Source organism: Bombus huntii, chromosome 9 (genome assembly GCF_024542735.1).
Source record: "Bombus huntii isolate Logan2020A chromosome 9, iyBomHunt1.1, whole genome shotgun sequence".
NCBI classification, from domain to species: Eukaryota; Metazoa; Arthropoda; class Insecta; order Hymenoptera; family Apidae; genus Bombus; species Bombus huntii.
In genome coordinates, this window is record NC_066246.1 from 2,635,225 (window position 1) to 2,650,076 (window position 14,852).

The following is a 14,852-nucleotide window of genomic DNA, read 5'->3' on the forward strand; positions in this document are numbered from 1 at the left end:
AAGTTCTCGATCGTGCTCGAGCAACTCTAGAACGAGCGGTGAAACGAGCCGATAAGGTTACACGTTCGAACCAGTAACCGGATCACACTCGTGGATTTCTATTCAAATTGTAGAAAATGTTCTCGCCAGAACAAATCGCTTCGGGTCTCTTACCGAGCGTTGCTAAAACTTGAGCTGCTGAAGCTTATTTCGGACGACTGGTCATCGAGATAAAAAAAAAATGTAAAAAAGAGTGCCGGAAGAGAAAAAACGACAAAAGTTGGGAGAACACGAAAGTAAACTTAGTAAACGGAAGAGGCCATTTAATCCAACGGCAAAAGTTTCGTGTTCTTGTCCGCTATCGCGAGCTTTCCTTTATCTTCGAGTTTGCATTACGCCATGCATCTGGTTTAATTGCACGCGTTTAATTATTTTCCAGGCTGGCGGAGATACAAGGCGGTCGTTTGTAAAACGTAACGGGGGAGATTTTCTGCGTTCGGTTTAGTCCGTTAGTCCGCGAGTAAACTTCAGACAAATTAAACAACGTGTAATCTTGATTAACGTTGATATCCACAATTTTTCTACCGGAAAAATCCTCTAATCGTGTTTGTTTTTCATTATCTGTCACATTTAAGCTATACTTCAGTTTCCATTGAAAGAATCAAATAGACATACAGCTTCTCGTAAATCACCAGTTGAATTTTGTTGAACCGTGGTAAACGATTTTATCGCGAGATTGAACGAAACATCGCGTCAACACGGTTTCTATAAATCGCGAGTGCACGCGTCTTTGTTAATTCTTTACGAGCAGTTTGAAACGTCCACGACAATGAACGGTCGTAATTGAAATCGTGAAAAGAAATACATCACGCAGCATCCAACAAGTTCCATTTTCGGCAAACTGTACGAAAAGAAGAGGAAGGAATCTACGTGGAGCGTAAGCAAAAACACTTTAATCCCTTTTCATTTTACGTGGGGCCAAGGGAATTACTCTTTTTCACCATGAGGGAACAGATTTTCACCGCCGGAGTAAAACAATGTCGGGCAATAAACTAAAAAACCAGCGTTGCTTCGCCATCTCTCTGCTGAGATGCGGCAGAAATATTAAAGATCGAACGACCGTTTTAAGGGTCGAGGGTGAATGCGATTCGACGTAGAAACGACGCAATGACGTATTGCAATATCCGCAGAAATTTTTTAACAACCTCGTATATTCGCTGCAAGCTCTCCGACCGCGCGTGTGTTTGCTCTCTCACCAATTTTCCGACATTTTCCATTGTGCGTAAATAGAGATTGCATGGTTCAAACGCCACTGTGACACGTTCGCGTAAAAAAAAAAATTGTCATCGATTCGCGTCACAAGCTAGCCTAACGATGTTCGTTCAATCGTATTACCTGCAGTTTACCCAGCGATCGAGACCTACACGCGATTAATTTCGATAAAATACAAACCGTTCAAAACGAGACCAGAGATAAACTGTTTGCTCGGAAATAAAACATTCCTTGTTCTGGCTAAATGTCGTTTTTTTAGTGACCATGGAGGCAGTCCGATATGCAGAGTGACGCTGATATTAATTTGATGGCATACAGTGTTCTCTTTTTTTTCTTCATTTTTTTTTCATGAATCCTACGCAGAACATAGTAAGTCTTTATGTCATACAACGTTACTACTAGATGAGACGAAACTTAATGTACTAGAACCTAATTAGATGGTACGTAAATACTATAGTAGATACAATGGTATGCAAATACCTTTTATAAACATTGCATTTTACTCTTCGCATAAATAAAAGAAACCCTTTTTCACAGGAAAGAGTAAAATTCACAGGAAAGGAAGAGTGGAATACGCTATTAAAACGCGCCATGTTTGAATAAAAGATTTTGAATTTCCTAATAAACGTGAAATGGGAAATGGCACCATAACACGCGGTTAGTTCCATTTCAACCAAAATCAAAACACCATTATAAAACTGTATTATAAGGCTACCATCCAACATAGTCGAAACGAACGTCAAAGGGCCGTTAGTGATTCGAATTTTATTCCACGTCCCTTTCCCAGGGTTCTTTTCCTTTTTTTTATTTTAACGCGACGTTTCAGCAGCGAAACTCGATGGTTTTCGATGAGACAGGAAACGACGTAGTTCCTATATCGTCAGATGCCAACGAGTCTTAGTAGTTTCAGTCGTTAGTTAGAAATCGGCGGTAAACGCGAAAGAAATGGCATTCTGTACGATCACCTTTCTCCCAAAAGGTGAGCAGGCAAAGGTGGAAGTAGGTCGTAGACATTAAAACACGTCAGCCGGTTGTACCAGATGCTCGCACAATCTACAGTACGAAAACCGCGTAGAACGTCTTGCCACCGCGTATGGGAATATAATTCTAGCTTCGTGTCACTTTGGCACGAAGTAGAGGCCCGCAACTTCGGATATACCGGCCGGTTCCCCGCTTGAAACTTCATTTCGCGACGCAAATTATGGCGGGATAAATTGAACGTTGCGGAGAACGAATTTAACGATTCGGGTAATATAGCTAACCTGACGTAACTTAACGCACGAGAAAATGTATATAGCCGCAGTTAGGATGCTACAGCTCATTGAATGGATCTCTGTAACAAATAGGGCGACGATAGCCAATGGCTGTTATTAGATACCGTGTCGCGATCGGTCAACGTTAAAATACGGCGGTTGCGAATGAGGTTTTCTCGAGAAAGATCTTATCGTTTCTTCCCTGTAGCACGGTTTAGAGTATAGTTAGTGGAGAAACGCGGATTTTATCGACAAACTCATATTTAGCCAAGCGACGGTGGATCGTGGCTCCGCCAATTAAAATATTTTCATTGGACCTATCCAGGGAGATATCGGTGATGCGCGAGCAGCAAACAGCCGCGTATAAATTCGACGAAGCGCCGTCACTCTAAAATAACATTCTAAACCAGCTCGAAGTAACGTAGTTCGGTATTTGAAATAAAAGCACGCTATAGAAAGAGGGAGGGAAGAGAAAAAAAAAAGAGAGCAAAAAGGCGAGAGTAGCTGGTACTAGACGGCAAAGGTGTTAATCTTAATCCGCTGACTCTAACAGGGGCCGGTGGATGAATTATGGCCAGAATTAAAGCGCGCGAAAATTCATGGCTATGTACAACGACCGGTAGGCTGCTTTTCCGCCTACTTGATGCCACGTATAAAGTACAAGGTATGTGTGCACGTAGTATATCCAGACGTTATAATAGTCTGCACGACGCGACAGGATAGTAAAATTGGTCAAGTTAATGAAGTTTACTTGCTCGAAAATTTCGTATGTAGTTGTATAGAAAATGTATATAGTCGGAAGATAGGAATCTGAAATTGCAGCGACGGTCGCATAAATCTATTTGTGATATACAATAACGTATCGATATTATTACAGCAGACAGCGTTAAAAATTTGAATTTGAAAGCTTGAAATTTGTAAATTTAGATCGAAGAAGTAGAATTTAAAGATTTGAGCTTAAAGTTGCTGTATTAACTCCTGCTACCGTCGAATGTATTAATTTAGAAACTCGCTCAACCATGGACGCTACTGTACGCGACTAGATACGTACTCGGGAAATCGGCCTCGTATATTATCTCGAACGCACGTTCGCGAATTTGTATTCGATTCGTATACACGCACCGTGAGCCGCGTGATTGATGGTGTCGTTCTTTTGAGCGACGGCGAAAACCTGGCAACGGCTTATTCCATACGTGCCTTCAAAATTTGTCACCTAGACCTCTCTACAGCGAGCTCTAAAAAGTTACGTATACGTTCAAGAGCGTGAAACGCATATATTATCCGGTTGATTCATTTTACTCGTCCGTTACATCCGTCGAGCGTGTAATAGGCTTAACACGCAACTCAGCCAAATTCCGAGCGTTTAGCTAAATTCCGCGCAAATACGATGATGTATCGGCTTATTCGTTCTAATTGTGCCGAAAATACGAGGTGAGTCGTCGCGTGAGCACACCGAGAAATTCCAAGTGCACTATCCGACAAACGCCTGGTGTTTGCGCAGAGCCGACACACGTGCGCCCAAGTGTGCAACAGACTTAAAGGCGAACATTTAGCGTGCATTATATCCCAGTTCCAATAAATTCCTCGCGTTACAGTGATGAATAGAACGTGGCTTGCAGGCGCAATGTATTCGCTTCTCTGTAAGTTTTCTTTCGTACGATACGAGCTTGTTTATCGAATCATGCGACTAACAACGAAATAGAGCAAATTGCTACAAACTCGTGAAACCAGAGATGTTTAGAAGGCAACCTATCGAGCTTCGTTTCGAACATGACGTTTATCAGCTCCGAACCGACCGCCAAAAGTTTCCACGTCATCGAGAACAATTTGCATATCTCGGTTAAACCAAATGCAAGAAATCGAACGGTTCGACGTTCGAGCTACACCTTGAGAAAATATCGATAAGATATCGCGAAATGCTATAATATTTCAACGTTATAGATATCAGCTTTCGAAAGCTGCTCCGTGCTGTTGCTTTTCCGTATTGCTGACTCGGTCCAACGAAACGCCGAGGAAGATTTTAATAAACGATCCTAAACGTTTTACTTCTCCAACAGACTTATACGTAGATACCTATTATCCAACGTCCAGGATATGAAAAATGAAATCCTCTCTAACTTTCTTCGTTCGAATTCGTATTCAAGCGGGATTATGAAAAGCGGAAGCAACGTGGGAAAAATAACGAGTACGGAGGAGAATCGAGGAACTTCGTTCCTCTCTTTTAGTTTCTCGCCAATGGACAATGTTTTCCCTCGAGGCGAAGTTTTTAATCAAATTACGAAACCGAAAACTTATATTGGAGAAACCGTTCGGTCTGATATCTTCCGACGAGTGTCTCTCGCGTGTCTCTCCGCTTACGCGTTACGTGTCATTAAATCACATCGCTGTGAATCATGACAAAGGGTGATTCGTGGCGGAGAGAAAGCTACCCTACGTGGCAACCGCCTTCCTGGCCTCCATAATAGAACTACATAAGTGCGTATAAATCGACGCGAGTCGAGTCTATGGTTAGACCGTTCGAGATATGACAAGATTATAATTTTAAGATGGATATTTATGCGAGAAGTCAGAGGCAGAAGTGTAATATACAGAGCGTTTCATTTAAAGACGAGTAAGAAGATAACACAGACGACAGAAAGTTCTAGGATAAGTTTAGAAAAGCAACTATTTGCAACAATGTTCGCCACATTTTTCCGTACTTTTCTACGTACTTACGAAATTGATTGATGTAGCTTCTGGTTCGTTGGCCGAGACTTTGTTACTCGTTTTCACGAGTATCGAAGTATCGCATCGACTTTCTAACATTCCTCGTATAGTTTATGGATAATTGAAATAGAATTGTTGGTTATCCTAGGAGAAACAAGCGAGACACATAGACCGTGTCGGAAATACAAGTAGAAACGTCGAAGAGACGGTGAACGAAAAGGAAACGAGAAGGATGCTTTGCAAAGAGAACGCGGCGCGTAAAAGCTTTCGGTTTGGAGACTCTTTAATTAGTGCGTCTGCCGTGTAGATAACGACAAAAAGTAAAAGGAAGAAAAAAGAAAAGAAAATAAGCATTGTGACCGGAGAGCTATGCGAAGACTCGTAAATGGATGGAGTGCGAACAATGCCAGATCGCACAGGCATCGACCATTCGTGAGACAGAAACAGCGACAGGGCTCATCTATTATTGGCGCAAAACAGAAATAAAATGCAGTGCGACGGCCTGCGAAACGTATGGTGCTCGCGTTGTGCCAACAACTTTTGTCCTGCCATTCGTTTCCAATACTTTTCCATTTCTGCTTTAGCTTCACCTTTCCCCCTCCCTATCGTTTCTCCCCTTTCGATCTTTGTTTTACAACTCTTTCTCTCGCACGTCATCGATAACGTAATTGTCTAGTGGTCACGATCGTCCAGCGTAGGTCGTGTCAAGAGTCATCGAAACAAGCGTCTTGCTCATCCTTTTGATCCGTTTTAACAGGCGTATGCGAAATACGCGCAGAATCCAATGATCGCATTTACAAACATTCGCGTCGATGAATCACGCACAGAAAATACAATATGTTCGAAAGTTCAAAGGCACCGCGTATGAATTTATAGGTATATCGAACAAATACTGTCTATACGCGTAAGTACCATCGATAGAGCAGATATAGCGAGGTTGTAAAATCGACCAGATGTTAAAGTTTATATGTTCCAAGAGTTGAAACAATAATGTGAAATATATCGACGTAGATGCTCGAGATGTTCATCAGGATCGTGTCTATTGATAATTATTTCATTCTTTATAGTACATACGTTTAATAAATGACGTCTAGTATACAATCTGGAAAGCAGATCCTATTATAGAAATATACAAAGTGCTATTTTTCAAGCGATACGCGCATTTCATACGTCGATTCTCGATTAACCTTCGCAACCGAGAAAATTCACGATATTTTTAAATAAACGTGTTTAAGGAATATCGACGATTAATCTTTCGATCTATAACCTCGCTAGTATATCTTCTCCATCGAGTATAAAGATAACACGAAACTTTTTTTTAAAAAAAACACTTACCACAGTGATGGGGTAGACCGGGTTGATAATTGTAAAGAGGAGAACGTGGTTCGGTTTATTATTGTCTTCTCTGAAAAAGAAAAAACACAACGTGCGATCAACGTTCGTTCCACGTGTTTTATTAATCGTTAAACCTACACGTGGCAATTTTTCTTTACGATAAACTCGCTGAGTAATGGTAACAATTTAATCGTTGGAAACGCTAACTCGATATATCTCGGCTTTGTATCGCGCCACGCGAACCCTTAGCGAGTCACGGTAGCAACGAAAAATTCCGCATTTCCAGAGATGAAGAAGGGTGTGAGGGGCTCGACACGTTGAATTCAAGTCAAATTGCATCAGCCGGTGCACAGTTGGCGAAATTTTTTTATTAAATCACAAGTTGCGCGTGTCGAAGGATTCAAGCACGAATATTCGATTAACCGGAAAGAGAAACGAAAGAAAAATCGCAATCCGGTAATTTTCTTCCGAGATTCAGCGCGATACAACGAAGGGGAATCGGCTATTGAAGGATAGCTGGCTATACATTTTTCATGCCTGACATCAATAGATTCCCTCTTCTTCCTTTCTCTCTCTCTCTCTCTCTCTCTCTCTCTCTCCACTTCTATCTCTCCCATTTTGGCCTCTCTTTGCAACCAATTGGAAATTCAACCACCTATCCATTTTTCCACGAGAAGAAAAAGAACAGAGAGAGAGAGAGAGAGAGAGAGAGAGAGAGAGAGAGAGGAGACATCTCTGGTGTTTCCGTTCTGCAATTCAAAGTGACCAATTCTCTGGCGAATCTGTTGCTTCTACTCTAAACGATTAAACTTCGTTCCTCGAAAAACCTTCGAGTAGAACGCAAACGTAGAAAAGAGACGACAAAACGCGGAGTAAAAAAATTGGTCGTCCTATCGGATAGATTCGTTCCCTTGGTCCTCGTTCCTTTCTATTCTAACGCTATAATAATTCTGGCCTTAACGCTTCTAGGAGTATGTAAATGTACGCAAAGCTTCGTTTGCGTGAAAAAATGCATGAACCTCTTTTTATAACTACGCGTAGGTGAAACGTTTAAGCATAAACAAAACGATTGTGGATCGAATTTGCTCGTTTATACAGTTACACGTCGTTTATAACAAGTGATTCGAAACTTGACGCTTTATGTGTTCTAGGTTCTAAAATCTAAACGTTCAATACCGAGTGAGAAGCATACAACGAATTAAGAACTTTTAGTATGGAAAAACTGCAGGGAAATAACACGAATCACATTATCTACATTTTTAAGGAGAATAGTTTGAAAATTCAGTTCGTCGTCGATCAATCCCACGTTGGTAAAAATTGTTCTATTCTCTCCATAATCTTTTTAGTACAAAATAGCATTAAAATCAAAGAACCAAACAAAAAAGATAAAAAGAAAAGTTTATCGTGCTTTTCTACAGTTATCTTCGTATCGATTCGATAAATTGCTTTGTATTATCCTAGTTGAAGCTCCGTCGATGTAAATTAATCGTTGCGACCATGCGAAATTATCCGCACAATGTTATCGTCGAAGTATTTCTAGCACTTTTTGTTTCGACTTACTACATACTCAAAGATTTAAACGAACAAACCGACGACTGACCAGCGTGGAATTGTGATAAGGACCAGTGATAAGGACGAAAAGATGCGTATGATGAAATTAATTAAAACGTTGCAGACGGTTACCGAAATTTCAGACGGATCCGATGCGTCGACACGGGCCAAGTCTAATAATAAGAAGTTAACTCGAGCGTTAAGCGTGATTCAGAGCGGCAAGAATTCGCTATCAAGCGATATTCGCCTCTCTATGGAACTTGCGTTAACTTTCATTCGCCAATGAGATGTTCTAACGAGAGAACTCGGCGAAGAGACACATTTTGCCGTTTCGCCCCGGTCCAATGTGACTCGATGAATCATACGAACCGATTTCGAAACTTTCGACAAAATAATAACTCCTGCTTCGTCGTGAGTAAAATTTATCATATTTCGCTTCTGTTCCAACCTTAGACTGGCCGATCGACTTTGTCATTTTTCTATATCGTACGATATTGTCTTTCTACGCTACGCTCTTAATTAGAGTGCTAGTTTCGCTATAGTGGGACCTTATTCTCGAACAAAACAGATTGTTAGATAAGGTAATGGGTCAACGCAACGCTACATTATGAGATCAATTGTTGAATGAGGACAAAGAGAACGAGTGTATATACGCGGTATTGTAATTAAGATATTGTTCAAAACGATTATACTCTGATCCATTTATCCGAATGCAAATTCCCCGATCATTTGAAACATCTACGTTATCATGAAAAAGCAGAAATTTCAAGGTTCAATTAATATGAATTTTATGTAACGTACCTTTTACGTCGTGGTTCGTCTCCATACCCGCCATACTCGTGATTCTGAAACAAACGTAATCAAACGTTTTAGCAAAATACCGACAACGTATTTACTACATACGATGCTGTGGAAAAATATTAGACCATCTACCATAGATGGAAATATCCTACCTTTCTTCGATATATAGCACTGTAGAAAAATGTGAAATCATCTACCATAAATGGAAATATTTCGCTTTTAAAAATGAATAAAAGAACACGTGATGTTACTTTAATTCTATATATACATATGTATATAGTGTATGACACACGGATCAGGACTCTATTTACTACAACATTTTCAAAGAATTCTGTGAATCACGAGAAGCCATGAATAGGTACCGTTATAAAGGAATTACTTTAACGTTATATTCCATATATGCAGACACATGGAGATCTTTTTTAAAAGCATATTCAATCGCCATTATAATAGATGGTTCGAGATATTTCCACGATACTGTAACATAACCAGTAAAAGTATGGAAACGCTACACGTGTACCATAAAAGTCGAGAGTCTTAAAAAATTATTTTTTATTGGTAAAAAAATTCTTTTAGCGATAATTTATCGAAATTAACTGCTACAGCTAACTGATAAAATCAGTAAAATAAATCAGTATAGCTACAGCTGTAGAACTGAGTCTAAATTTTTTACTGTCAGTATACCTATGGACGTTCTAAACGCTCGTAAGTATTCGGAATAGCAAATGCGATATATAAAGGAGAAAAAGAAAAGCTCGAAGAAAAATCTGGCAGTGGTTTGCATGGAAACAAGATTCTTCGAAAAATCTGCGATTCAATCACGACGATTGTACACGAGCGTGGTTGTGAGTTCGCGAGCAGCTTCCATTCGCCTTGCGCATATCGTTGCTCTTCGTACTGGTCGAATCGATTGCATAAGAGAAATTCACGCTGCGATTTTGGCTGAATTTCGATGGTGCGCGATGTCACTGGGGATGCGTACTCGGGCAATCTATTAATACACGTCCACGCGTCTTTTTCCGACAGCACCGAAAGCGACGGAAATAGTACGGCGAGACACTTTAGGGACTGGTAGGTGTTGCATATCCTACGTAAACCCTTAAAGCGCAAACGAAATATCGCTTCCATCGATTATAGAGAAATAGCGTGTCGGTGCTTGGTTGCTTTAAACACGATTTAAGCGAAACTTGGGCACGTATGAAATATAGCCCGATATATCTCCACGATATCGAGTATTGTAAATAGTGGAAATACATGGTACGTATATAAACTACCGTTATGAATGTCACAATGGAATTTTACTAGCGAAAAATCTGACGATGCGAATGGAACGAAACGCTTGTGAATCTCACTTTGTGAAACTATGTTCCAAAATATGGTACTTGATATGGGAAGGATGGAAATGTACGTGGAGTGACTTTATTCTTCAAGTTCGACGACACACGCGGTTCCTTATTTTAGGAGATTTTTGACACGGCTTGGACTTTTACTAATTGTCGTGAAAAATTGATCGTAGGTGTTAAAGAAACAAATATTTCTTTGAAACGTGTTCGGAAATTTGCGTTAACGATTCTTCCATAAAAGATTATTAAAAGAAATGTTTACTTTTATTTCGATTAAGGTATTTAAGACGTTATTTTTATCTGAATATTATAACGAGTACTGTTGCACATTTCACTCGCTTTTGCATATTATACATATTCTTGCGCATTCTTATTTCTTATGAACGCATAAAGATTCGCAATCTGATGACAGGTGTTACTAAAACAGAATGAAATTTAGCACGATGAATGATAACGCTGTAGAGAAACAAAAGAGCATTATAATTTTGAGCACATGCAAATTTTCCATGATAAACTGTACAAGGGTTGCTCCGATAATGGCTTAAGGGAGTGTTTCATATTTATAACGTACGATTTAAGCTGGCGGCTATACTACGCTGCATGGAAATAACGTTTAATCGTAACAGAAGAAAATTGTACGGTCTCGAGTCATTACGTTTTAACGGAAAATAATCCAGTGTAGTGGATTCGGAGAAATAGTGAGAAAGAGAGAGAGAGAGAGAAAGAAAGCTTCAGCTGGAAAAACTAACATGAAAAGACTTACAAAGAGGTCGTGAAAAGGGCCGTATAATTGAATGGACGAGTTTCTTCTGGTAGAAATTAACATTCGTTATTCATCGTTGGGAGCGGCCCCAATTAACTGGTCTTCTGTGCCGAAAGGCAGTCGGTAAATATCGTTTAAATTTCAATTCGAGTTTCTCGTCGCATTGTTGTTTCGCCAATCTATTTTTGAAGTGTTGCAAACAGAGGCGTGTTGATTAAATTCCATCGTGACTTCCGCGTCAATTTTTATTGCGAGCGTCGATAAAGTTTCAGCGGAAAAATCGAAAAAGTTGGAATTTCCTATCAAAACGAACGAACGAACGAAAGAAAGAACGAGAGTCGTCGACAATTTGCAACTTTCCAGGTGTTCGGAGAATCGGCGCAGACTGTGCCAAGTATTGGAAAGGTGAGACATTAAGAGAATAATCTCTTCTCTAATAGGATTAACGCTCCGATTCGCTCGAGTAAACTTTAAGCGCATTGCGCGGATTATTCGGAAAAGAATACACCGGGTCGACGAATTAAACGTTACGCTCTCAAAATACCGAATCGATCGTCGTCCTTTCTTCTTCACTGTGAAAAAATCGATTCGATCGACCGTCGTGATAACCTCGTTTAAAAACGAGCGTCGGTCTGTCTGCTGCTGCGTGCAACGTTGAACAAGAAACTCTAACGGAGTAGATCGAGCCGATCGGTGAAACGTTTCCAAATATCCTCGAGAAACAAGAGGAATAAGATGTAAAAAGAGTCGACGCGGGCTTGCGTCCAAGTAAAATCTCGTTGAGAACGGAAAAAAACGGAAGAAGAGGAAAAGGAGAAGAGGAAGCTATCGGCGGGAACGCGGTCCAAGATTTCTGACGGTATGTCGCATCGTCATATAGACTGCATAGTATCGCAGTTACGAAGCGCGGTGAATCCCACGTAGAATCCGTAATACGTTGTTATAAACATAACTCGGCGTTGGCCGCTGGCCAACCACGTGGTTTCACGCTCAATGGATCACGCCTGACCGCCACGAAAAAAATACGAAATCGTCGACGCTCTTGTTTTCTGATAAATTTTCGCGAGATCTATAGCTCCGATGATTCGCCGTCGTGATTTCATTTCCGGAACTGTCGGCGCGATCGAGGTTGTTCATTTTGTCCTCGTTGTTTTACGACCGAACAACAATACGCAGGGTGTTCTGAGCGTTTTTCATATACGATCGTAATTGCAAAGAAAATTTTATATTTTACGAGAATTCGGTTTATTCCAAGGATTAATTCGCGCTGTGAAATATACATTATAAGATATGAATATGTATTAGGATTATACAGATGCGAGTATTCAGGAATATATTTCCTGTTGAAGTATTAAAAAGTTCGTTATTATTGGCCTTGTTATTTTAGAATACAGAGGAAACGAAATTCATATATGAAAACACCTATCACGTATATAACCTTGTATATATTATTTATGGTCTTTATAATCGGAATCGTAATTACAATCGAGAAGCGAAGAGTCACATTTCTCGGCAAATACTAAAAGGTCCATTCGTATTATTTTTCGTATTCGCGAATCAAACGAAATATATGAAAATATTTTATCCGTATAGAGTTTTCATGGATTATACTCTTATTATATCAAAATAAAGAGCTGTGCTTGTAACTCAACTCTGCTACACAATTCGTTAATATCATCTTTCGTATTCAAGAACATAAACCAAGCGAAATAGACGAGAATATTTATATACATACGCGCATACGTATACAAATTTCACAGTCGTCGTATTGTTATCGCGATAGTGAAGCGAATGCTTACGTTTGATTCGCGTACCGGGCGGAAACGTTGGAGTAGAAACGAGTAGAATGAAAACAAGGTGAAGATGTCGTAGATCGTCCCGGGAGTCAAGGAGAAAGTCGATTGGCCGGCTGCCAGCCACGTGCTGATAAAGAGATTAACAGCAAGAACAATGCTTATGCTCTGTAATGACTTAGTTTCTACATCGAACCAACTTTCTCGAGAACCATATACCACCACCACCACCACCCCCCCTCCCAACTAGAAACACCGACGAAACAACGAACCACCGGTTATTCCGTCCATTTGTTTCCAAGCTCCGCCTCGATTTTACTTATCGTTCATTAGTTTCGGCCACGCCAAGGTTGCGTTTCATGAAACCGCTAATTCCCGACTTAATTTCCCAAGCCTTCTACTACACAGCCTACGAACGATATTACTCTGTTTTTTTCAAGAGTGCAAAAGCTGGCCCGAAGAAACTTTTTACCTCGCCTCACGGTTGCATTGAAATTTCCCAATGAACAACGCTCTTAAACGCCGCAAGTTCTGCCCCGCAATTTTCTCCCTTTTTTATTACCCTAACCAGCGTCGGGTAGACGTCGTTGATGGAATTAAGGCGAGGTACGTGGAAAGTTTCATCTTAGGAGACCTCGCTAAAGATGCCAGTGTGCAGCCACGAGGCTGTAAGTAAGTAATTCATAGCGGACAAGATAATTGGGCCACCGCGATTCTCCTATAGAGAAAGGGTCTCCTCTCTGTACGCGTACACATGACCACGACCTCTGAGAACCGCTTTAACGTTTAACCCCTTTGCCTATGAATTCTTCAACGAGTTGCATACACCACGTTAGAACGCTGTTTACACGATCTATTCAGCTACGTTACAGTTTCCGTAAGCCACGTGCGTTCGAACGTACAACACGTGGGTCATAGAACCTTGTACGCCGAAAGATACCAAGGACAGATCTCTGCCTGTAGACACGCGATAACGTTAACAGCAGAGATTAAGGCAAATTTAAATTTCGTATTTCAGATGTGCATCGCGAATGATTCATCCACGGTGAAAGGTGCGAAGGTTGGTTTCGCTTGCCTTTCATCCAACCGGTGAACAATCTAGCGCCCGGTATCTACATTTAATGAATCGAACGGATAATGGAATCCTAAACTATCAAGTCGACGTTTCTTTATCCTTTTTTAACGCTGTACCACATATTTCTGCTAGCGCTAAGTTAAAGAATTCGACCATCGAACTTATATAAGTCTACCAGAGTTTTCAACTTTCACATTCACTGTGAACCAACCATCCTGTCAGACACATACAAAATCGTCACGTTGCATTAATCGATCCAATCACGTAGCAGTTGCAGTTATACAAAGGTTCGTGTATGGATTTTAATGTCTGATTAGTGAAATCCATTTATCATAATGCTTAGATTACGGTTGGAGTATCGACCTTGTTGTCGTCAGAGTAAGCGACAGGTAAAAAACGAAAGAAAAAGTGAGGGACGAACGAGGGGGAGTAGAGAGAAAATGCGTCCCTCTGAAACTGGCATCAGAGCATGAATGGATATTAAAGTCCTCGAGGAGGGTGAAGATGGGGATCGAATTTTTTGTCCGAAAGAAATTATAATATCAGTTGCAACACGGTACACCGAGATCTCGCGAAATTATTCTGTGCACGTTCCCGAGCATTAATACTCGTTCAACGGTATATCGTCCGGAGAAAAAAATTCATTTGCCTCGTTCGATACTTTCTAATATCTTCCAACGATTAGACTGCAGAAACCAGACTATGTAAATGATTGATAGAAGTTTTTCCACGACCTCCTTTCGCGCAAAGCTTGACACACTTCCGAAAAAGATTATACGAAAAAAAAAATCAAGCATTTAAAGAGATATTCTTTGCAGTCAATTATAGTGAAACAATTTTGAATAGATTGCACGCTATCGTTGAGAAAAATTGAGCATTCGAGAACGTTTCCGTCACGATGTACTTAGCACGCTACTCTAATCCATCGTTATTAAATAAGTATATATAATAATGTAGTAAAAGGGGTGACGAGATGCTGTC

At 40.4% G+C, this 14,852-nt stretch overlaps 1 protein-coding gene across 2 annotated transcripts in view; it reads right to left on the reverse strand.

The window, feature by feature from the left end:
- The window catches only part of LOC126869195 (heterogeneous nuclear ribonucleoprotein L), a 165,113-nt gene that overhangs the window by 137,447 nt on the left and 12,814 nt on the right, over window positions 1-14,852 (reverse strand). For both annotated transcript variants that reach the window (XM_050625422.1, XM_050625423.1), the window contains exons 2-3: window positions 8,898-8,941; window positions 6,546-6,615 (exon numbers count right to left, since the gene is read on the reverse strand). In XM_050625422.1, the coding sequence (XP_050481379.1) occupies window positions 6,546-6,615; window positions 8,898-8,941 (114 nt within the window). The remainder of the gene's footprint in view (window positions 1-6,545; window positions 6,616-8,897; window positions 8,942-14,852) is intronic.